Source organism: Lipophrys pholis (assembly GCF_963383615.2).
Source record: "Lipophrys pholis genome assembly, chromosome: 15".
Lineage (NCBI taxonomy): Eukaryota > Metazoa > Chordata > Actinopteri > Blenniiformes > Blenniidae > Lipophrys > Lipophrys pholis.
The window spans coordinates 27,488,909-27,510,854 of record NC_137642.1 but is presented as its reverse complement, the minus strand read 5'-3'; the positions used below and the strand labels follow the sequence as shown (position 1 = coordinate 27,510,854).

General features: G+C 51.1%; 4 protein-coding genes across 11 annotated transcripts in view; 2 read left to right on the top strand and 2 right to left on the bottom strand.

Annotated features, from left to right (window-relative positions):
- The window catches only part of LOC308120955 (uncharacterized protein), a 2,252-nt gene extending 1,705 nt beyond the window's left edge, over positions 1–547 (top strand). Inside the window, exons 4-5 of the mRNA XM_080481919.1 lie at positions 1–94; positions 170–547. The exon at positions 1–94 is cut by the window's left edge and continues 135 nt beyond it. Of these exons, the coding sequence (XP_080338045.1) occupies positions 1–94; positions 170–291 (216 nt within the window). The 3' untranslated portion in view covers positions 292–547. The remainder of the gene's footprint in view (positions 95–169) is intronic.
- A 149-nt stretch (positions 548–696) lies between these two features.
- LOC308120948 (uncharacterized protein) lies at positions 697–7,845 on the bottom strand. 2 transcript variants are annotated; one of them, XM_080481909.1, is made up of 3 exons: positions 7,730–7,845; positions 3,028–3,650; positions 697–2,461 (listed from the first exon to the last, which is right to left on the bottom strand). In XM_080481909.1, the coding sequence occupies exons 2-3, from the start codon at positions 3,591–3,593 to the stop codon at positions 1,561–1,563; spliced, it is 1,467 nt and encodes a 488-aa protein (XP_080338035.1). In that variant the 5' UTR covers positions 3,594–3,650; positions 7,730–7,845; the 3' UTR covers positions 697–1,560. The 2 variants fall into 2 exon arrangements, with proteins under 2 accessions (XP_080338035.1, XP_080338036.1); XM_080481910.1 differs by lacking the exon at positions 7,730–7,845 and adding an exon at positions 5,947–6,133.
- On the top strand, positions 7,267–21,821 carry yipf3 (Yip1 domain family, member 3). Its single transcript, XM_080481918.1, has 10 exons — positions 7,267–7,518; positions 16,954–17,178; positions 18,064–18,276; positions 18,375–18,481; positions 18,553–18,598; positions 18,735–18,827; positions 18,950–19,081; positions 19,174–19,287; positions 19,374–19,497; positions 21,489–21,821. The coding sequence occupies exons 2-10, from the start codon at positions 17,113–17,115 to the stop codon at positions 21,608–21,610; spliced, it is 1,017 nt and encodes a 338-aa protein (XP_080338044.1). The 5' UTR covers positions 7,267–7,518; positions 16,954–17,112; the 3' UTR covers positions 21,611–21,821.
- On the bottom strand, positions 8,926–16,500 carry ncoa4 (nuclear receptor coactivator 4). 7 transcript variants are annotated; one of them, XM_080481901.1, is made up of 11 exons: positions 16,330–16,500; positions 14,579–14,681; positions 12,831–12,971; positions 12,659–12,747; positions 12,449–12,557; positions 12,222–12,302; positions 12,017–12,142; positions 11,248–11,946; positions 10,911–11,171; positions 10,692–10,784; positions 8,926–9,299 (listed from the first exon to the last, which is right to left on the bottom strand). In XM_080481901.1, the coding sequence occupies exons 2-11, from the start codon at positions 14,678–14,680 to the stop codon at positions 9,294–9,296; spliced, it is 1,707 nt and encodes a 568-aa protein (XP_080338027.1). In that variant the 5' UTR covers position 14,681; positions 16,330–16,500; the 3' UTR covers positions 8,926–9,293. The 7 variants fall into 7 exon arrangements, with proteins under 7 accessions (XP_080338027.1, XP_080338029.1, XP_080338025.1 ...); XM_080481903.1 differs by having other exon boundaries at positions 11,248–11,907; positions 16,330–16,492; XM_080481899.1 differs by lacking the exon at positions 16,330–16,500 and adding an exon at positions 15,617–15,996.
- Positions 21,822–21,946: the final 125 nt, after the last annotated feature.

The window sequence follows — 21,946 nt, the reverse complement described above, 5'->3', positions numbered from 1 at the left end:
ATGAACAGTAACCTGCGGGGGGGTCGGAGCCGCCGGCCCGCCTTCCAACAGCAACGCAACGCGCTCGACCCGCACAAGACCAATGCCATCTTTAGTAAGTCCACAACGATCGTGACACGCCTCCTTTAAAGCCCCACCCCCTCTGAATCGCCTCCTCTCTCCCCCGCAGACGCCATATTGGCTCGGTTTCCTCTCGCCAAGAAAGGCGTCATCGGCTCCTGTATCAATTCGAAACTGTCCGAGATGAGGTTCCGGTCCCGGAGAGCCAATCGAGAGCAGCATTTCTTCTGATGGACAGCTGGAGGCTCCACCTACCTCAAAACTAGGAAATAACAAAATGACTGCTTAGTGAGATCACAGCGTCCAGCAGCTGGACCAATGAGATCACAGCAGCTGGACCAATAAGAAACCTCCAAGCACGCAGATGATTTAAAGTTCAGGTTCTAGTGTCAAAGTGTTTGTAACATGTTTAAATGTTTGTTTTTACATTTGTGTTGTTGCCATGTTTGTTTGTTATAAATTATCAATAAAGTTGACTTCAGAACTGAGCTGTTTGCATATTGCTCGGTTTACTTATGAGGATGACGATGAGGATGAAGAGTGGAGAAGAAACAGACTCAAACTAGTTTTAAAGGATTTATTACAAAACAGACAGAACATGTCAGTGGGTTTATTTTTTTTCTAGAACACAATACAATGACCAACAACCTTCTACCTGCAAGTGGCCCCGCCCACTCCCGCAACACAGCCAACAACACGCACCTGAACGACTGCAAACTAACGGGGGAGGGGTTAAATAAATAATCCACCATTAAATTAAGGTCCACTTCACACTGAAAGAACCAAAGGAGCAGTGTGTGTGGGGGGGTCTACTGGGGGGGGGGGGGGGGGGGGGGGGACAAAGTGCCAATAAAACAACCACAGCCAATCATAAACAGACAGGGAGGATGTGGGCGGGGCCTGAAGGAGAGGTCACACTGCAGCAGTCAATCAGAAGAATCATTCCACATGCAGACCACAATGATGGAAGCTGATTGGCTCCCGATTGGTTCTGCTTACTTTGTTTTATTTTATAAATAAATTCAAACTGTCCAATCAGAACGAGCGGCTGCTGTCCAATTGCAGCACTGCATTCATGCCTCAATCCGAACTCCCATTTCCCACGATGCTGTGTGCCCAGGTGGCTGATGGGAAATGGACTGTGAAAGGGCAGAGTGAAGGTGAACATACAGTGGGGGTCGGGGCCAGGGGCGGGGCCAGGAGCGGGTGGAAACACTTTAGATTTAATCCTATAGGTGCGATGATCTAACGGTCACTCATGACCATATATGGACACGACCGCACAGGGAGAGTTCCACCATACGGACCATATTAAGGAAGTCCCTCTGCTATCTACACCAGACAGGAGTCAACCCCTTCCTGTTTCCTAAACTGATGCTGGCCGCTCAGAACCCGTCCAACTTATCCAGAACACATCAGAACTTTCCAGAACTGGTCCAGAAGCAGTCTGAGCTGATTCAGGACCAAGAACCTGGCCCAGAGAGGGGGTGGCGAGCGCCGTCACTCCGAGTCGGACTCCAGCGGTGCGGTCTCGTCCAGCAGGGGGCCCTTGATGCACTTGGCTGCGGCCATGCGGGCGCGCTGCTCCTCCTCCAGGTGGGCCTTCTTGTGGCGGGAGAAGCTCGACGAGTGCATGAAGGTTTTGTTACAAGCGGTGCATGTGTACGTCTTGTTCTTGGCGGCGGGGACGCCAGTCTTGGCGTGCTGTGGAAGTTTTCCCCGCACGCCGCCGCCGTCCGCCCGGTGGGTCTGCTGGTGTCGCGCCAGGCTGGAGGAGTGGCTGAAACGCTTTCCGCACTGGCTGCAGCAGTAGCCGCCGACGTCTACGGCGGCCCCGACGCCTCCGCTCTCATCCTCCTCCTCCTCGGAGGTGGTGGAGCCTCGTTTGGCGGCGCGGCCGCCTCGACGGCGGCGGTTCTTCTTGCACAGCGTGTAGAAGTTGGGCTTGTCGCGGGAGCAGAGTTTGAGGCGGATCTTGAGGTCGGACGAGGTCTCGGCCAGGTTCTCCTTGCCGGGCGTGTAGTTGTCCAGCAGCTCCTTGACGTGGGTCACCTGATGCTTGGACAGCTGCGTGGACGTCCTGAAGCTCATGTCACACTGCGGGCAGGCGTAGAACTTGTCGCCGCCCTGGCTGTGGATGATGGCGGCGGGGGCCATGTGCTGTGGCATTGGCGGCGGCGGCGGCTTCCTCTTGGCCTTCTTGTTCTTGCCGCCGCCCTTCAGGGTGTGGCGCAGGGCGGCCATGGTGGGGACGAAGGCGGCGTCCTTGGGGAGGCCTTTGCCCTTCTTGTGGATCAGGCGGTGGCGCGACAGACTAGAGCTGTGGTTGAACTCCTTCCCACAGATGTTGCAGGGGTGGATCCGCCGCTTCCCGTGCAGCCGCAGGTGACTGCCCAGCATCCTGCCAGGAAAACAGACAGCCAATCAGCACGAGCAGCACACTGCACCTCCCGAGTCCCACGCTAACACCGCTAACTGAGCTAACACCGCTAACTGCGCTAACAGTGCTAATAGAGCTCCTGTGTGGTTGAAGAGTTTGGGCTCCGCCGCTCCTCCTGGTGTTCATGTGTAGTTTTCTTTGGAATGCTACAGACCGCCGTGAGGTCAGAGGTCATGTGTCTCTAATGGTGCTTTTCCACTAGTAACGCCTCGGCCCGCCTCACTTCTACTCGACTCAGCCTCGGTCGTTTTCCATTGCAATATGGTTCCACCGAGTCATCGGCGCCTTTCCCTGTGGTGCACAAGTCATCACCCCGATATGACGCGGAGCGAAAATCCATTGGGTATCAGCACAAATAATAAATTAAATAGTAGATATTTTTATATGTTTATTCATAATATTACAAAACGTGGATCATTACTATGGTGCTTCACTGTCCGGTGTTCCGGTTTCACTGGTATCCCTGTTAATTGGTGACTTTTGCCACCAGCAGCTGATGTCCCGTTCCCGCCCCCCCACCGACTCACCTGCTGCCTTTGAAGCTCATGCCGCAGTGGGGGCAGGTGTAGCGCGCGTCCTGGGGGGCGGCCTCCAACGCCCTCTTGGTGGGAGGCGCCGCACCCTTGCCGGTGTGTGTCTGCTGGTGGCGGTACAGGCTGGAGGCGTGGCTGTAGCACTTCCCGCAGTAGCCGCAGCGGTACTGCCGCTCTTCCGGCTCGTAGTCTGCCTGGTCCGAGTCGGGGTCCAGGTGGCTGCTCCCCGCTTCGACCAGAACCTCCTGCTCCTCCTCGCCGTCAGAGTCCTCCTCGTCAGAGTCCATCTTTATCTCCACGCTCTGCTCCGTCACCTCGCACGGGTACACCTCCTCGTACGGTGCGAAGAAGGCCTCGTCCGTCTCCATCTTCAGGTGGTCCACCGTCAGGTCCGACGCCTCGTCCGAGTCCCTCTTCACACACGAGATGGTGAACTTGGATCCCACCTCAGCCCACTTTACCACGTACTCGATGGGCTGCGTGTCCAACTCCACGGTGATGAAGTCTGCTCCCAGAGCGTCCGACTCCGACACCGTCAGCTCCGCCTCCGAGTCCTCCATCCTGACCACCACAGCAGGACGGGGGGACGAGGACAGACAGCACAGAGTGGGCGAGGCCTGAGCGGGGATGGGGGGGGGGGGGGACGAAAAGAGAAGAGGGAACTTTTTAGCTCGACTGTAGAAAGAGGTGTGTGTGTGTGTGTGTGTGTGTGTGTGTGTGTGTGTGTGTGTGTGTGTGTGTGTGTGTGATATATTAAAACACTCCATCAGTCTGTGGCCCCGCCCACACGATCCTAAACCATCTTTTGACTATGAACACGACTCGATATGAGGCCTCATGGCATGTAGTACAGTAGCTTCTGCAGCGCCACCTGCTACACGTAGTCCGCCATTGTTGTCGTTATTAGATGACAGGAGAAGTGAGGAGGATCTGGAGGTCACTCCTCCTCCTGCTGATCCTCCTCTTCCTCACTCCTCCTGATCAGGAGGATCATCCTGATGGAGGTCAGAGCAGCTCAGATTATAACCACTGTGGAGACGACAAAAAATACTGAGTCACTGAGCAACGGAGGAAGATGGAAAGCTATGTGGCACAGCGGTAGAACCTGTGGTCCTGGTGGTGCAGTGGTAGAATTGTAGCAGTAGAATCCATGTGGCGTAGCGGTAGAATATGTGTTCCTGCTGGTGAGGCAGTAGAATTGTAGCGGTAGAATCTATGGTGCGTAGCGGTAGAATATGTGTTCCTGGTGGTGCAGCAGTAGAATTGTAGCGGTAGAATCTATGGTGCGTAGCGGTAGAATATGTGTTCCTGCTGGTGAGGCAGTAGAATTGTAGCGGTAGAATCTATGGAGCGTAGCGGTAGAATATGTGTTCCTGGTGGTGCAGCAGTAGAATTGTAGCGGTAGAATCTATGGTGCGTAGCGGTAGAATATGTGTTCCTGCTGGTGTAGCAGTAGAATTGTAGCGGTAGAATCTTTGGTGCGTAGCGGTAGAATATGTGTTTCTGGTGTGGCAGTATTATTGTAGCGGTAGAATCTTTGGTGCGTAGCGGTAGAACATGTGTTCCTGGTGGTGCAGCAGTAGAATTGTAGCGGTAGAATCTATGGTGCGTAGCGGTAGAATATGTGTTCCTGCTGGTGTAGCAGTAGAATTGTAGCGGTAGAATCTATGGTGCGTAGCGGTAGAACATGTGTTCCTGGTGGTGCAGCAGTAGAATTGTAGCGGTAGAATCTATGGTGCGTAGCGGTAGAACATGTGTTCCTGGTGGTGCAGCAGTAGAATTGTAGCGGTAGAATCTATGTGGCGTAGCAAGAAGAATTGCATTCATGAAACAGAAGGCCCCGGTTTGTGTCTCGATATTGACTTTTATATTTAATTGAATAATATTTTGTACTCAACCTTTTCATGGGATCAGTGGTAGAACAGACTTATGGTTTTCATAATGTTGTGGATAAAGAATTGTGCTTTCCACTTTACTTTGGCATTCAGTGGCGTCACTAGACCTGAAATAACATCATGTCCACCATGTATTAGCTGATCTTCATGAGCATCTTGATCAGAGGCAGGATCCAGTAAATGTTGGTGGAGATCCGCATCAAAATAAGAGTTCTAATAGAAAATCTTTAATTTCGCAATATATTGTTCGTTCAAATTGTGAAATAAAAATCACGTGATCACCAAACTAAACGAATGAATAAAGGCAGTTGATCTGGATGTGGAATATGAGTCGATTCGTGTGTCAACGTTTGGCGACGGTCTGCTGCTTTCTGTAAACAAACATCTGTGAACATCTGAGTGGAACAGTGGAGGTTCTTTAGGTTCTCCAATAAACTAAAAGTCAACTTTCCACTGTTAAGTCATCTGGATGGCTGCATAAGAGACTTTTTAGTTCTCAATACGTCTTTCAGGTTTCCTCCTCTTATCATCAGTACTCAGAGTACTCAGAGAGTACCCCCGTTGCTCTACAGGACAGGTTCACCGTCACGTGACGTCACCACTTCACTGCAGAGGGCAGAGTGTCACGTTACCTCTGACCTCCTGCCCCACAGCCCTTGAGCCTCGATCGGTCACGTGACCTCTGCCGGTCTCGCGCCTTAATAAACCGCCAGACCGGAGCCGAGCGGGCGGCGCCGGGCCACAGATCGAGCGCTCCCCCGCGGGGGAGTTTGACGTGTGTCACAGGGAGCCTCTGCCTGGGGGAGTTCGATCTGTGGCACGGTGCCGGCCGCTGATCGGAGCGGTTTCACTGTCAGAGCAGCGCCACCTCCCTCCGGGGACATTCCGACTCCGTCCCCGAAGTCCGGGCTCGGTCCGGTTCGGGCCCGCCACAGACCGAGCCCGGACCGGACCGCGGTCCCGCCGGAGGAAGCGCGGCCCGAGACGGTCACAGTAAGAAAAGCCTCCCGGTACTTACGGAGGGTACCGGGCGGAGCGGCCCGGACTCAGAGTGGTAACCCGGCGGGACGGCGGTACCGGGGCGGAGGTACCGGGTCGGAGGTACCGACAGATCCACCGGGAGAACCGTGACAATAAACAGGAAGTGGACGGACAAAGAGCATGCTGGGAAAAAGGATTAAATGGCTGCAAAGATCGGAAGCACCGCGCGGACCTTCATAATAAGAGAGCCCCGGAAGAGGAAAAAATAAAAGCTCAAGCAGAGTGCGGCTCTGGGCGGTGCAGCAGCGGTTAGTGCTCTCAGCTCACTACGGGACAGTTCTGGGTTCAAATACTTATATACTGCTCGAGAGAGAGAGAGAGAGAGAGAGAGAGAGAGAGAGAGAGAGAGAGAGAGAGAGAGAGAGAGAGAGAGAGAGAGAGAGAGAGAGAGAGAGAGAGAGAGAGAGAGAGAGAGAGAGAGAGAGAGAGAGAGAGAGAGAGAGAGAGAGAGAGAGAGAGAGAGAGAGAGAGAGAGAGATTCCTCCAAGAGTCCAAAAAGGCTGTGATGTTAATGTTAATAACTGGTGACTGTCAGTGAGAATGTGAGTGTGTCTACCGGTCCCTGGGATAGAGGGGTTACCTATCCAGGTGTATCCTGGATCTGCTCCAGCACCTGTCCTGAACAGCATAAGAGACGTAGAAGATCGATCCAGATCCAGAACTTTACCATAATGTTTATATGGTACGAGTCGTTCGTTGTTTAAACTTTACACAGGAAGTGTGATGTCAGACCAGATGTGTGATGTCAGACCAGATGTGTGATGTCAGACAGTGGCCATTTCATCAATATGCGTACTTGTCGTACTTGTCTTCTTGCATATTCGTCATTGGTCGGAGACCAAGTGCTGATCCAATTGAAAGTACGCGTCTCGCAAGGACGCATGACATATGCATCAAGGCCGGACTTGGGAAGTCAAATCACCCATAATGCAATTGGGGTAGAGATTCCGAACGTCCATACTTCCAAGTACAGACTTTTATACTTGGAACTGAGAAAAGGCCAGAGTGTGACGTCAGACAGGAAGTGTGACGTCAGACGGGAAGTGTGACATCAGACAGGAAGTGTGACATCAGACAGGAAGTGTGACATCAGACGGGAAGTGTGACATCAGACGGGAAGTGTGATGGTTCTCCGGTTCTCCTCCTGCTACCTGGAGAACAGCAGTGAACTCGAGTCGCTTGCATGTTTCTGCATTTTGTCATTCGAACTCCACATTCTGCATTTAAACAGTTTCTTTTTTCAATCTTTTCTCTTCTGGGGAAGCAGGAGGAGGAAGAGAAGGAAGGAGGAAGAGAAGGAAGGAAGAAGAGGAAACAGGAGGAGAGGAGCAAGAAGGGTGGTGGAAGAGGAGAAGGAGGAAAAGAGAAATAAGGTAGGGAGAGAAGGAGGAAGAGGAGAATAGGGAAGAAGGAGGAGGAGGATGGGGAGGATGAAGAGGGATGAAAAAGAGGGAGAGAAAGAAGAAGGAGACAGATAAAAAAGAAGGTCGAAGACACGTAAAGAGGAGGACCAAGAAGGTGGAGCCGCTCCGTCCTCCTCCGGCTCCGGGTAGGTGTGTGTGTGTGTGTGTGTGGGGGGGGGGGGTTATTAGCGGGGCTGCGGCGGCCCTGAGGCCGGGGAACGCGGCTCGGCCTCCCGCTGTCTCTTCCGGCTGGATGTCGGTGTTCATCCGGACGTCAACACGGCGCGGCGCCCACTCGCTCCGCGTCCCGGTTAGTACCGTCAAATCTCGGAGCTGAAGACAAACACGGATACTTACGGGTCACGCTGCAGCGGAGTCGCTGGTCCCAGTTCAGCGCCGGTAGTCCCGGTTCGGTTCTGTCTGCGCCGCACCTCAGTCACATCCAACCGGAGCGCGGCGCTGCTGTGGGAGGAGCGGCGAGGCGGTGGAGCGGCGGGGCGGCAGAGCGGCAGAGCGGCGGGGCGGTGGTGCGGCGGAGCGGCAGACGCTGCGGCACAGAAGCGGCAACGTGACGCGGCTCCCGGACCTTTATCTGGCCTGTGATTGGCTGAGCCACTGCGCAGCCTCTTTCTGATCGGTCGATGAAATAAGTCTGCAAACGCTGCCATCAAATGTCGCGAGGCGTCGTGAAAGCCTATGATCCGCGCGGCTGTAAAGGTTTTACGACACACGTGACGTTAGCGGCCACAATCCCCCGACGTCATGACATTTTAAGTTTGCAGTGTACAAATATAAAGTCAGACAAGAAATAAGATCATTGTCGGCAGACTTCGGTGATATTGAGTATTTAAAATATCGATTAATAGTTTTCATTGATTTAAAAAAAAGGGAATGTTCTTCCAGTCAGTGTTGACTTTGTGGTGTTTTACACAGAAAAAGTTATTTTCCCAAAATGACTTTCACTTTCAGTTTTACACAACGTTCCTTTCTTGTAAGTCACACCTTGTGGCAAGTCATTTCCACAAAATTTCCTTCGTGGGGTTATTTTCCACTAAAGACATTCTCTGATATATGTATTACTGCATTTTCTACTCAGGATGTTAATTGTGTTTAGAGTTGAAAATTGAGTGTTTTAATATTTTTTATAGCTAAATTCTTTAAATTTGATTGTAAGAAAATCTTTGTAACTGGCCATTTCAGTTAAAAATATAATTTAGTCAAAAGATTTGTCAGTCCAATTTGGTATAAAGACTGATACCTTCATTGTTTCAGATTTATCTGTATTCTACAAGATCATTAAGTATTACATGAGTTTTATATTTTAATCTGAAAGCTTCAAGTATCTGATATAATTGTGTACACCTTTTTTTTGCCTGAGTAGTATTGTGATGATTATATAAATTATAAAGGCGGTTATTCAATTTGAAAACCAGAATGGGCCATGATGTCATGAGGCTGGACAACGAGACGTAAAGACACGTGTCCTGAACCTGAATGAACCCCCCCCCCCCCCACCCCCACAGAGGAGCAGTGATGATGTCACACACACGCAGTGATGTCAGCATCTTTATTCATGAGTACAATCATACAATCACAGCTTTATATGATTAAGCAAAGAACAAAAAGAAAAAAGAAAAAAAAAAGAAAAGTGGCTCAGCTTCAATGGAAAGCGCCAATCAGCAGTCACATGACCACAGGCTGACCGACCAATCAGAGGCTGGCCCTGCAGTCCACTCACACAAGGATCAAAGTAAAACTTAGTTAGAATAAAAGCCAGTCAAATATAAGCTTTCTGTCTCTAAAATTAACCCCGCCCCCGCCGACTGAATGCGTCTGTTCTGGATCCTGATTGGAAGAGGCAGGTGATGTCACAGGAAATGGAGAAGGCAGCGGTGATGATGTCGCACTGCGTTTATGTTCATCACATCTGGAGGAAACAGAGGTCAGAGGTCAGGTCAAACAACGTCAGGTGACATCGGGCTGAAACTTGGATCAGTTCATGAGATGACCAGAGTCACGTCACACCTCCTGTCAGACTGGTTCAACATGTTCCTGTCTGCGCCACTGCATCGGACACCATAGCTCCATCCTGTCCTGTCCTCCAGTCTCCTGGACCTCCGTCAATCTACTGGAGCTTGTCTACTAGTTCCTCCTCGTCTGGACTCGCTTTTACAGCGTTTCCACTACGTGTTAGTTGCCGCGACCAGGTACTTTCCTGGTACCATGATTGGCCAGCGCATCATAACACAGACGAGTCAGAAGGTGTTTTGTTCAGCCGCCATTTTTTAAAACCCGACCAGAACCAGAGGGGTGTTCAGAAATCAACCGGTGGAGCACGACGAGCTGCAGATGTTTCTTTGTCTGGTGGCGACCAGAGGGTTCAGTGACACGCTACCAGTATCAGGAGGTCTCCCAGCCACGGATATCACCGGTGTTTCAGATAAACTGGTTCCCCTGTTAACTGGTGACCGGCTTCCTCCAGCGTCTCCTTTTCACAGCAGATGTTAAAAACCCGAGCAGAACCAGTAGGTGTCCTGTAGAACGCCGTTTAAACACATTTCCATTAAAGTATCGTAGCATTTGTTTGTCTTATTTTAACATCAGCTGCTGCTCACAGCTGGTGGCAGAAGTCACCAGTTAACAGGGGCACCAGTGAAACCAAAACACCGGACAGTGAAGCATGATCCACATTTTATATTAATAAATATATAAAATATCTAGTATCTAATTTATTTGAGCTGATATCCAATGGATGTTCATATCGGGGGTGATTACTTGTACACAACTGGAAAAAGCTCTGACGACTCCGCCCCCGCCGCGGTCGTACTAGTCCAGGAGAGGCGATTGGATACCCCGGCTAGCTCAGTTGGTCGAGATAAACGATGGCATCTCCATTCGTCTACATTTTTCATGAATTCTACTACTAGATTGAGTGGAACTCATGAAAAGGCAAATATCTTCCAATCAGCAGGAGCCTGAAACACGAGGCTCACCAGCTGAAATCATTCCCTACATTGAAAACGAGGCAACAAAGAACAACGGGAGCTAATGAATCAAATCAACAACTCGTAGTGGGACTCTGGATTTAGTTTGATCTTCCAGTGTAACAGGAGGAGGCTCTCCTTCCACGGAGAACCAGAGACCAACAACAAACCTCTCAACCTGCAAAGCTACCGTACTAAGACTGCACACTTCCAGAAAGACACCCAGAGAAACGTCCATCATCTAGATGTTCTGGTCATTGTGTGTCCCACCAGAGAAACAGCAGCTCCGTGTGTGAGTGTGTGAGTGTGTGAGTGTGTGAGTGTGTGTGTCCCACCTGTACAGGAGTCCTGTGCAGCCACCTTTCTTTGTCTCCGCCCACCTTCATACAGGAGAACAGGTCACACACGGATGGCAGCACCAGACGCTCCTACACAAACACAGACCCTGGTTAACCTGGTTTCCTGGACACGGTAGTTACCATGGTTACCATAGTTCCACAGTAAACCAGTTTCACCGCACAGGCTGAGTAGTTATCGGCAGTCTGCCGGGTTACCTGAGCCTGGCTTCTCTTCTTCAGGAGCCACTTGTCCTCCTCCTCAGCAGGACCTTCGGAGGCGGGAGCAGGACGCTTTTCTGGATGCACCCAGAGGTTTGGGTCCAGAGGGTGCTGGAAAGGAGACAAAGCGGTGGAGGTGAAGGAGCTGTGCTCCTCCCTGCTGGCCTTCTCCTCTCCAGGCGCCACCCAGGCAGACACAGAGGAGGTCCTGGAGGACGAGATGCCAGGGTGGAGCCAGGCCTCCAGGATGGCCTGAACCTGAGGAGGAGCAACACGTTTAGCCGAGGAACCAACCACTGTGGCTGCTGTGAGGCTCACAGGTCATGTCTCCTACCTTCTGCTCCTGCTCTTTGTGGAACAGGGTAGGTGGAGCGTTCTTGGCTGTGGGTGGAGCATTCTTGGCGAGCGACACTCCGTTCTTGTCTCGGCCGTCATGCTGCAGCAGCCAGCGGCTCAGCGCCTGGCGGCCACAGTTGTCTTCGCAGACGCAGTCGCTGTAGGAGGAGCAGAGCTCGTTGGCCTTGCAGGTCTGTGGCACCGGCACTGCCTGCTGCAGCCACGCCTCCAACGTGGACGCCGCCGTCACAGGAGGCGGTGTTGTGACCGGGGAGGCGGGGCCAGAGGAGGGCGGGCTCTTCAAGCACTTGAGTTGGCCCAGGTTCTCGATCTCCAGCGGCCGGCTGGTCTGACAGCAGGAGGTGCAGTCGGCTGGGGGGGTCGACTCCAGCAGCCACTCGTTGGACGACCAGCCACCTTCGAACGGCTTCAGCACGCGCTGCCACCGCTCAGCATCTGACATGGTCTCCATGGCAACAGTAGGCGGGGTGATGAGCCAGTCGCTCATCTCCTCTTCCTCGGGACTCGGGCAAAACTCCGACTCGTCAATCTTCTCGATGGAGAAGGAGGAGCTGCAGCTGCTGTCTGCCCGCTGGCGGTCCACAGGGGCGTGGTCCTGCAGGAGCCACGCCTCCAGGTCCCTGAGCTGACCCCAGGCCTGCAGGAAGTCCACTGTGTTCAGCACGGGACAGGAAGTCTGAAAAAGAATTGCATCAGCAGCAGTCCACTGGACCCGCCCACCTGCACCTGCAGCTCCCGGTACTCACCTGGCTCTGCTTGTACGACAGCAGCCAATCCTGGGGGTTCTTGCTGGACTGGTAACCACTGGGGGCGCTGCTGTGACCCAGATGAGATTCCAACAGCCAATCAGAGAGAGCTCCGCCCTGCATCTTCTGCACAGCCAATCACAGAGAACTCAGCATGATGTCAGCACAGTCATTTCACAAACATGAGGTCATGTACCACACGCACCTGCTTCTTAGCTCCCATTGGACAACTCTGCACTGAGGCCCTCTGATGGGCGGGGCTACTGGGAGCCACGCCCTCTGACACCTGAGGACAAAAACCCGACATGTGTGTGTTACTGTGTGTATTATTGTGCTAGTCACCGTGTGTTACCTGTGAGTGTGTCACTGTTTACTATGTGTGTAACTTTGAGTGTGACTGTGTGTGTGTGTGACTGTGTGTGTGTGTGTTACCTGTGCGGTGATGCGACCAAATGAAGTGATGGCCTGCCTCAGAGATCGAGTGTCGGCATTGAAACTCATGTCAGGAGTTTCCTCGGGTGTCAGATTCAGAGAGGACAACCTGCAGGCACAGGAGGAGAAAACAAGCGCACTATCAGTGTCGTGTGTGTGTGTGTGTGTGTGTGTGTGTGTGTGTGTGTGTGTGTGTGTGCGTGAGATTACTTCTCCATGCAGGCAGTCAGCTGGTTGTTCAGGTCGTTGCTGTTGTTGTTCTGAAGTTGTTGGACGATCACATCGAACTGACCTCTGAGCTGCAACACACAGAGTAAACACCTGGTTTATAGTTACCCGGTGCAGCTGGTTAACAGTCAGTAACCACAGGGTTAATAGTTACCCGGTGCAGCTGGTGCAGCTGCTGCTGCAGAGTTTCAGTCTTCACTTGTTCCAGCAGCTCAATCTGACCCAGCAGCCAAACTTCTCTGCAGCGCAGCGCCTCCTGTTGACGACTCACACAGCTCTGCAGCTCGGAGCGCACCTGAGGACACACAGACACACACACTGTAGCTGACAGTCACACACCCAGAGACACACACACTGTAGCTGACAGTCACACACCCAGAGACACACACACTGTAGCTGACAGTCACACACCCAGAGACACACACACACACTGTAGCTGACAGTCACACACCCAGAGACACACACACTGTAGCTGACAGTCACACACCCAGAGACACACACACACACTGTAGCTGACAGTCACACACCCAGAGACACACACACACACTGTAGCTGACAGTCACACACCCAGAGACACACACACACACTGTAGCTGACAGTCACACACCCAGAGACACACACTGTAGCTGACAGTCACACACCCAGAGACACACACACTGTAGCTGACAGTCACACACCCAGAGACACACACACTGTAGCTGACAGTCACACACCCGGAGACACACACACTGTAACACAGACACACTTTAAAGGCCGATTCATCCTCCATAAGAACAAGAAGAAGGTTTGGCACTCTGGGGTCCTGCTGAACAAAAATACACCATTTTCTTCGTCCAGCTCCCTCTGGCCAAAGAAATTTTGTTCTGCTGGAACTTCTTCACTGCCGTGTGCTGCGCATGCATGTTCCAGCTCGCTAATGACTATCAGTCATATTTTAATCATGTTTAGCTTGTAACCTCGCTACTGTATGAGCCCCGTAGCAGGACTTACGTGATGCACCTGAACGCATCACTCGAAGCCGGACCGACATGGCGGCTCGAACACAAACGTTCTCTTTTATTACTGAAACAGTTCAGATAAATGTATTTCTGAAAACATTGGAGGCGAGAAATAAGCTGTGCAGTTGAAGCGCCGCTTCACATCCTCCGAAAAAACTTTTTTTAACGGCAGCTGGCTGACGTCACAGTGTTACTCTCTTCTTGTTCTTATGGTTTCAAAAAAAAGGGAGTATGCAGGGGCCTTAACACACACACACACATACACAGTAACACACACACACGCTAAAACAGACACACTAACACACACACTGTAACACACACACAGACACTGTAACACAAAGACACACTAACACACACAGAGACACACTGTAACACACACACACACAGACACACTAACACACACAGAGACACACTGTAACACACACACACACAAACACACTAACACACACACTGTAACACACACCCACACACGGTAACACACACAGAGACACTGTAACGTACCTGCTGATGTCTCGAGTCTCTCTGTCTGTCTGAGGTGTGTTCCTCTCTGTTATATAGTTATACCCCGCCCCACGCCCTCCCACCCCCGCTGACCTCACCTGTCTCTGGTTAACTGTAATCACCTGTGGTCACCATGGTAACCTTGGTGAACCCAGATCTGTGTGCCACACAAAGACTGACGGTGAGTCAATGGTGATGAAGAGATGCAGACAGATCAGAGGATCAGTGGTTTGATTCCCTTCTTTGTCTCGCTGTTAAAACCTGCTTATTAGCAGGTCGTCTCTCTGAGCTCCGTGTCCCTCAGTCTCACCCTGTCTCACCCACTCAAAACACCCACAATGGACAAACACGACCTGCAGGGTCCAAACTGAGGAGCAGAAGGAGCACGTGATGAAGGTCTCACCTCCCGGGCATTCTCCCTGAGCTGCTGCTCTGCTTTCGTCACTCCGCCGATGGCATCTTCCAGCTCCTCCTGAGCCTGCTGGCACTGGGTCACCGTACACATCCTGTAGGGCGACACGGCACAGAGCGTCAAGACTCAGGGCGTCACAAGATGTGTCCACTCTTGAGTGCAGTGGGTGTACACGTTTGCATTCCGGTCTGCAAGCAGTTTCTCTGTGATTATGACATTTTTAACTTCTTGTTTCTCAGGTGTTTCTCTTCCTCTGAAGAGGAGTGTTATCAACCATGTCTCAGTGTCTCCCTCTCTGTGCATCTATGTGTGTCGGTGTGTTCGTCACACACAGTGTGTTCTGCTACTTGTATATCAGTTGAACTTCGCTCAGAGATCAGAAGAGACTCTGCAGGTCACCACCACCCGGGAATCTAACCGGCAACCACACGTCAGCAGCAGTGTGTACAAGATAAACCACCATCTGAGCAGCGGGGTGAGGCCCCGGGGTGAGGCGCCATCGTCTTTATCAGCAGCTAACACACACTCAGCTGGAGGCCCGACCATAACGTCAACAAACCACTACAACAAGAATGACAACAAAAAACCACCACAACAACAATAACCCACCACAAGAGTGACAACAACAAACCACTACAACAAGAGTGACAAGTACAACCACAAGAGTGACAACAACAAACCACAACAACAAACCACAACAAGAGTGACAACAACAAACCACTACAACAAGAGTGACAACAACAAACCACTACAACAAGAGTGACAACAACAATAACCCACCACAAGTGTGACAACAACAAACCACAACAATAAGAGTGACAACAACAAACCACAACAACAATAACCCACCACAAGAGTGACAACAACAAACAACAACCACAAGAGTGACAACAACAAACCACAACAACAAGAGCAACTGTAGAAGCAGAACCAGCCGCTCCTTTAACTTCTACCGAACACAAGCTGAACTCACTGACCGATTCACCGGCAGGTCACGTGCTGGCTGAGCGCGTAAAGGTATGTTTGTACCTGAGAAACGGAAAAACACCGCAGAGCTTTCCTTCTATGTTCATCAGGAAACAACGAGGCTCACACAACGGCCATCGACGCCTCACGGCCCGCACGTAGGCACTGTGGCGGGGGAGGGAATAGGGGAGGGGCTGGGTCAGAGCACCGGGGAGGCCGTGGAGGACACAGCGCCTCGTGACGTCCAGCCAGTTACAAACAAACGCGCTCGGTATTTTGACGAGTTCGCGCTGATAACGCCGTCAAACATTAACTTCACCCCCTGCAGGTCAGAGGTCAGAGCTGTTTATCCGAGTCTGGACAGCCTGACCCCCCCCCCCCCCTCCTCCCCGGCCAGAGGTCACACACTCAGCTGACTGGGGTTTGGTGGCAGGAACCGCGGCGGGGAAACAGAAAGCGAGAGTTTCCATGTAGCCGAGTTATCATGTGATTAAAATGATAAATATAAAACGTGAGCAGGAAAGTCCCCTTAAGTAAAGTGACGCGATCCAGTAAAGAGGTTTCACACGTACAACAATAATGATTAAACAAGCGATTTCATGGCCTGCGGCGTGTTTAATTATTTAGCCTGATATGGCCATTACGTTTGAATCCTGTGAAATATGACGTAAACTTCTCCGTTAGAAGGAAGAAACTGACAAAATGTTCCAGTTTACCGCTGCTAGCAGGGAGGCTAACACCGAACTAAAGGACGTTAACGGAGAGGGTTCACTCACACTTCTCTGCTGGGACCGACTCTTCGATGTCCTGAGTGGTCCGGACTGAAGGTACAGCCCGCTCGGTACCAAATGGCTGGCCGGTAAACGTCGGTACCGCGGGTCCTGTTAGCTCAGCTGCTTTTAGCTCAATGTCACGTCACGTAAAGAAAACCCCAGCCAGAAGGCTGCGGAAGTATCGCGAGAGTTCAGTGAGGTGAAGAGTACAGCTGCGGAGGTTTCGCGCGAGCTCAGCGAGATCTGCTGGGTCCGGCTGCCACCTGCTGGTTTGGAACGGACACTGCGGCCGCTGGCATTTGTTTTGTTTATTTTTATTTGCTTTTAACTTTTTATTTAAAATCATTTCACCTTACAGAGACGTGAAACACTTAATAACAGCTTTTATGTTTAGGTGCAGGAGATTAGTTTTAATGATTTTTGCACATCTGTCGTGATGTTCAAAGTGAACCGCCTCTGAATCTGGTTCTGTTGGTTGTACTCCTCTGGTCCTGGTTCTACTTGATTCTACTTCTCTGGTCCTGGTCCAGACTGTGTCGTATTTAGAACAACTGAAACGAAATTCAGATGTTTGTCGGAAACGCGAACACAATAGTCTCGCGGTATCTTTGTCATCCTCCACGTCAGTCTGCTCTGACGTCACAGAGAGGGCGGAGCCACTGCTCTCAATAGTCTCTGTCGGACCAAAACATCCGGACCAAGAGCCAGATCCCGGACCCGAACCAGTACGGTAACCCGCTCACTGCCACCCAGAAGCCGGGCTCAGTAGCTCCGTCAGCCGGTACCATGTCTGCAGGCTCCGGGAGCCGGAACACGGAACCATGGGGCAGCTTCGACGATAACCCCATCCAGGTGAGCCGCTCGCCTGCTAACTAACCACATAACTGACCCGCCGCTTCCGACTCACGTTGTTTCAATGCTTAGCAACGTTTTAGCTCTGAAATGTGCTGCTAGGTGACCTGGTCACCAGGTAACCAGAGGACGAACTACTGCAGCACATCAGGCTGAGCTCTGACGTCAGCACTCGCTCTCGTGTGTCGAACAGGTGTGCGGAGGTGACGTCATTGAGTCTGAACCTACCGTCACAGAGTCAGAACCTGTACTCACAGTCAGAACCTACCGTCACAAAGTTAGAATCTACCGTCACAGAGTCAGAACCTACCGTCACAAAGTTAGAACCTACCGTCACAGAGTCAGAACCTGTACTCACAGAGTCAGAACCTACCGTCACAAAGTTAGAACCTACCGTCACAGAGTCAGAACCTGTACTCACAGAGTCAGAACCTACCGTCACAAAGTTAGAACCTACCGTCACAGAGTCAGAACCTGTACTCACAGAGTCAGAACCTACCGTCACAAAGTTAGAACCTACCGTCACAGAGTCAGAACCTGTACTCACAGAGTCAGAACCTACCGTCACAAAGCCAGAACCTACTGTCACAGGGCCAGAACCTACCGTCACAGAGTCAGAACCTACCGTCACAGAGTCAGAACCTACCGTCACAGAGTCAGAACCTGTACTCACAGAGTCAGAACCTACCGTCACAAAGCCAGAACCTACTGTCACAGGGCCAGAACCTACCGTCACAGAGTCAGAACCTACCGTTACAGAGTCAGAACCTACCGTCACAGGGTCTGAACCTACCGTCACAGGGTCCGAACCTACCACACAGAATCAGAACCTGCCAGAGTCAGAACCTGTCGTCTGGATGTCAGTGTGTCCTCGCTGTGTTTCAGGGCGGCGGCTCTGCGGTCATCGACATGGAGAACATGGACGACACGTCGGGCTCCAGCTTCGAGGACGTGGGCGAGATGCACCAGAGGATGACGGAGGAGGAGGAGGAGGGGAGCGGGGACGCTGCCGCTGCCGAGGACGAAGGCGTGGAGGACGGAGAGTTTCTGGGCATGAAGGGTTTAAAGGGTCAGCTGGGCCGGCAGGTGGCTGACGAGGTGAGAGCTTGTTGTTGTTGTTGTTGTTGTTGTTGTTGTGGTTGTTGTGGTTGTTGTGGTTGTATGTGGACTGCAGTGACTCGGCTCTCTGTGTTCAGGTGTGGCAGGCCGGGAAGCGTCAGGCCTCCAAAGCGTTCAGTCTCTACGCCAACATCGACATTTTGCGGCCGTACTTTGATGTGGAGCCGCTGCAGGTCCGCAGCAGGTAGGCCCCGCCCACTACCTGGTTCCTGTCAGTGATCGATACAAATTGACTCCTCCCCCTCTTCCCCCCAGACTTTTGGAGTCCATGATTCCTGTGCGGATGATCAACTTTCCTCAGGTAACACCTCTGACTTGGTCCTGGTCCTGGTCCAGGTCCAGGTCCAGGTCCAGGTCCCGGTCCCGGTCCCGGTCCCGGTCCCGGTCCAGGTCCAGGTCCAGGTCCAGGAGAGTCCTCTGAGTGTTTGTTTTTGCAGAAAGTAGCTGGGGAGCTGTACGGTCCTCTGATGCTCGTCTTCACTTTGGTGGCGATTCTGCTGCACGGCATGAAAACATCTGGAACTGTGATCGTAAGAACACACACACACACACACACACACACACACACACACACACACACACACACACACACACACTGACGGCATCTTTATCCGTGTGTCTCTGTCTTCCTGTGTGTGTGTGTGTGTTGCAGAGGGAGGGTACTCTGATGGGAACAGCCATCGGGACGTGTTTTGGTTACTGGCTCGGCGTCTCCTCCTTCATTTACTTCCTGTCGTACCTGGTGAACGCTCAGATCACCATGCTGCAGATGCTGTCGCTGCTGGTCAGTTCTGGTGCTACACGCACGCACACACACACACACACACACACACACACACACACACACACTGATCTGATTGTGGTGTGTGTTGCCAGGGTTACGGTCTGTTCGGACACTGCGTGGTGCTGCTGGTCACCTACAACCTCCACTTCCACTTCCTGTTCTACGTGCTGTGGCTGCTGCTGGGCGGTCTGTCCACGCTGCGCATGGTGAGCACGGATTACCCGTCAGCCCCTCTGTCAGCTGAGGGCCAGGACTCACCCTGTGTGTGTTGGTGTGTGTGTGTGTGTCTCAGGTAGCCGTCCTGCTGTCTCGGACCGTCGGACAGACTCCCCGTCTCCTCCTGTGTGGAACTCTGACTGCGCTGCACATGAGCTTCCTGCTTTACCTGCACTTCAACTACCACCAGATCCTGGAAGGTAACAACAACAACAACAACAACGACACAACACAGCAGTGTGACGAAACAACAGCATGACAATACATGTACAGATTGTAGAAATACTTGCAGCAGTATGTAGAAGTACACGTGTTGGACCGTCCAGTCTAAGAACTCCTGCATCACGATTAAAACAATCTAATCCGTCGAGCCGTCACACTGTACAACACCTTCAGACCAGAGGCCTGGACCAGGAACCAGGATCAACATATCCAGGATCTCCAGACACTTTGGATCCTGATCAGCGATATGACCAGACGGAACTTTAATCGCTCGGTTTCACTTCATTCCAGCAGAAACGTTTCAGGCAGAGCTTCCTCACTTCTCTTCTTTTCCTTTATCTTCTCCATCCAGTTGTTTTGAGCCTGAGTTTCTCTTGTGTGAGTTTTTTGTGTTGCCGTGACGACAGGAGTCTTTCTGGTTCTATAAATTCATGGTTCTGCAGTTCTGTCAGGTGTGATCATGAACCTCATTATTCCAGATTAACCCTCGTGGAGATAAACAGACCTGGAACAAGTCCAGAACTAAAACATCCTTCAAAGCCTCAGAGACCAGGATTTATTTTATTATGTCAAAAAAGATCGTTCTAAATAAATTTCTCCTCTCCTCGCACTAATCACCATCATTTAAGAATGGGCGGGTCATTTTCCAAGAGATCTGATTGGTCAGGAGGCGGAGCTTTACACTCACTGTGATCTTATCCAGAACATATCCTGCTCCGGAGCAGGTTAGACTTTCAGCGTAAGTTACCACGGTGATTTATCCTGGTGAGAAGTGAACGAGCGTCGTACGGAAAACCAGAGTTAATCCTTGAAGTTACCCCGATAAGAGAAACTCCAGCGTCGTACTACAGGCCTCTGGCCATGACGAGACGTTTATTCAAATAAATACGTGATCACGCAACAGAAACACGTCGGAGACGTCGACGTGAACGGAGCCTCGGCGTTGTGGCGTTTATGTGTTCGGAGAGAAATCCCATAAAACCTGAGGAGGAGAATGAGGACGGCCTGGAGGGGGACGATCCAACCGGACCTGGAGGGAGAACCAGTCAGCCTCCTATCCAGTCGGATGGACGTGACATCTGGGTGAAAACTCAAGTTTCTCATTTTAGATCTTTTAAAAGTTGATCCCATCGCAGAATTCTCTCAGGAATCCGAAAATGAAGTCTAAATCCTGTACGTTCTGTAAGTTACAGAACTTAAGTGTTTGTAATCACAATCCAAACACTGCGATAGACGGGAGGCCCGTCCAGCAGGTGGGCGACTCCCGGACATCGGGGGAACTGCTGGGATCTGCTGGGATCTGCTCCTTTATCTTCTTCTTGGAGTTGAGAATAACCTCCAGGGGGACGTCCTACACATCTCGCTCCTTTCTTTATTTATTTTTTACAATTCACCCTGCAATATACTGGAATATATTTTACATCCTTGGTTTTTTAAACAGTTTTCAGCCACAGTTCATCTCTGTTAAAGAAACTAGAAGTAAAGCTTTACCGGGTGAAGAAACCAACAATAAATGATGTGTATTAAGTTATGAAATAGTTTAGTGATCAGCTTTGTGATCAAAAATCAAGAATTACATGTTTCTGATCATAAATCATTCCAAAAACACAACAAAGGACTAATAAGAGACCATTTTTTTTGTTGCTTTGACCTGAAAGTAGACATTTCTCCATAATACTGATGCATTTCAAGAGAAAAACTGTGTATTTTCATTCTTCAGGATTTTTTTTTCCACACAAATGTCACATTTTTCGTGTCCGTAGCTTGAAATGTGTCGAAGCATCAACTAGCGTGCTCCTATAGCATTTCCTGTTGTGGTTTTTTCATTTTCCAATAAAACAGATGACACGTAAACCAAACGAGCCGCAGCAGCAGCAGCTCAGACTCCTGATCGCAGCACGACACAGCAGCTCCAGGACCGGGACCTGGTCCAGGACCGGTAGTGATGAAGCTGTATTTTGTGTTTCAGGTCTCCTTGACTCTCTGGAAGGACCCAACCTGTCACCAATCCAGCGGGTTGCCAGAGACGTTCCCCAGATTACATTCAATACCACAATTAGGAGTCCAGGGATCCTGCTGAAGTCCTACTGAGGGTCTACTGTAGTCCTACTGGGGGTCTACTGAAGGAACCCCTCAGTAGACTCCCAGTAGACTTCAGGTACGGTTATAAAGGACAGTCCAGGTTCATGACGCCATGTTGTTTCAGAGACTTTATCAGCTGCTTGTTTGTGCTTCGATGATTCATTTGTTGCTGTGATGATTTTGTACAAAGACACAAATAAAGTTGATCAGCTTCACTCTGACTGTGTGTTTGTGCATGTGTGTGTGTGTGTATGTGTGTGTGTGTGTGTGTGTGTGTGTGTGTGTGTGTGTGTGTGTGTGTGTGTGTGTGTGTGTGTGTGTGTGTGTGTTTGTACGCACTCATGC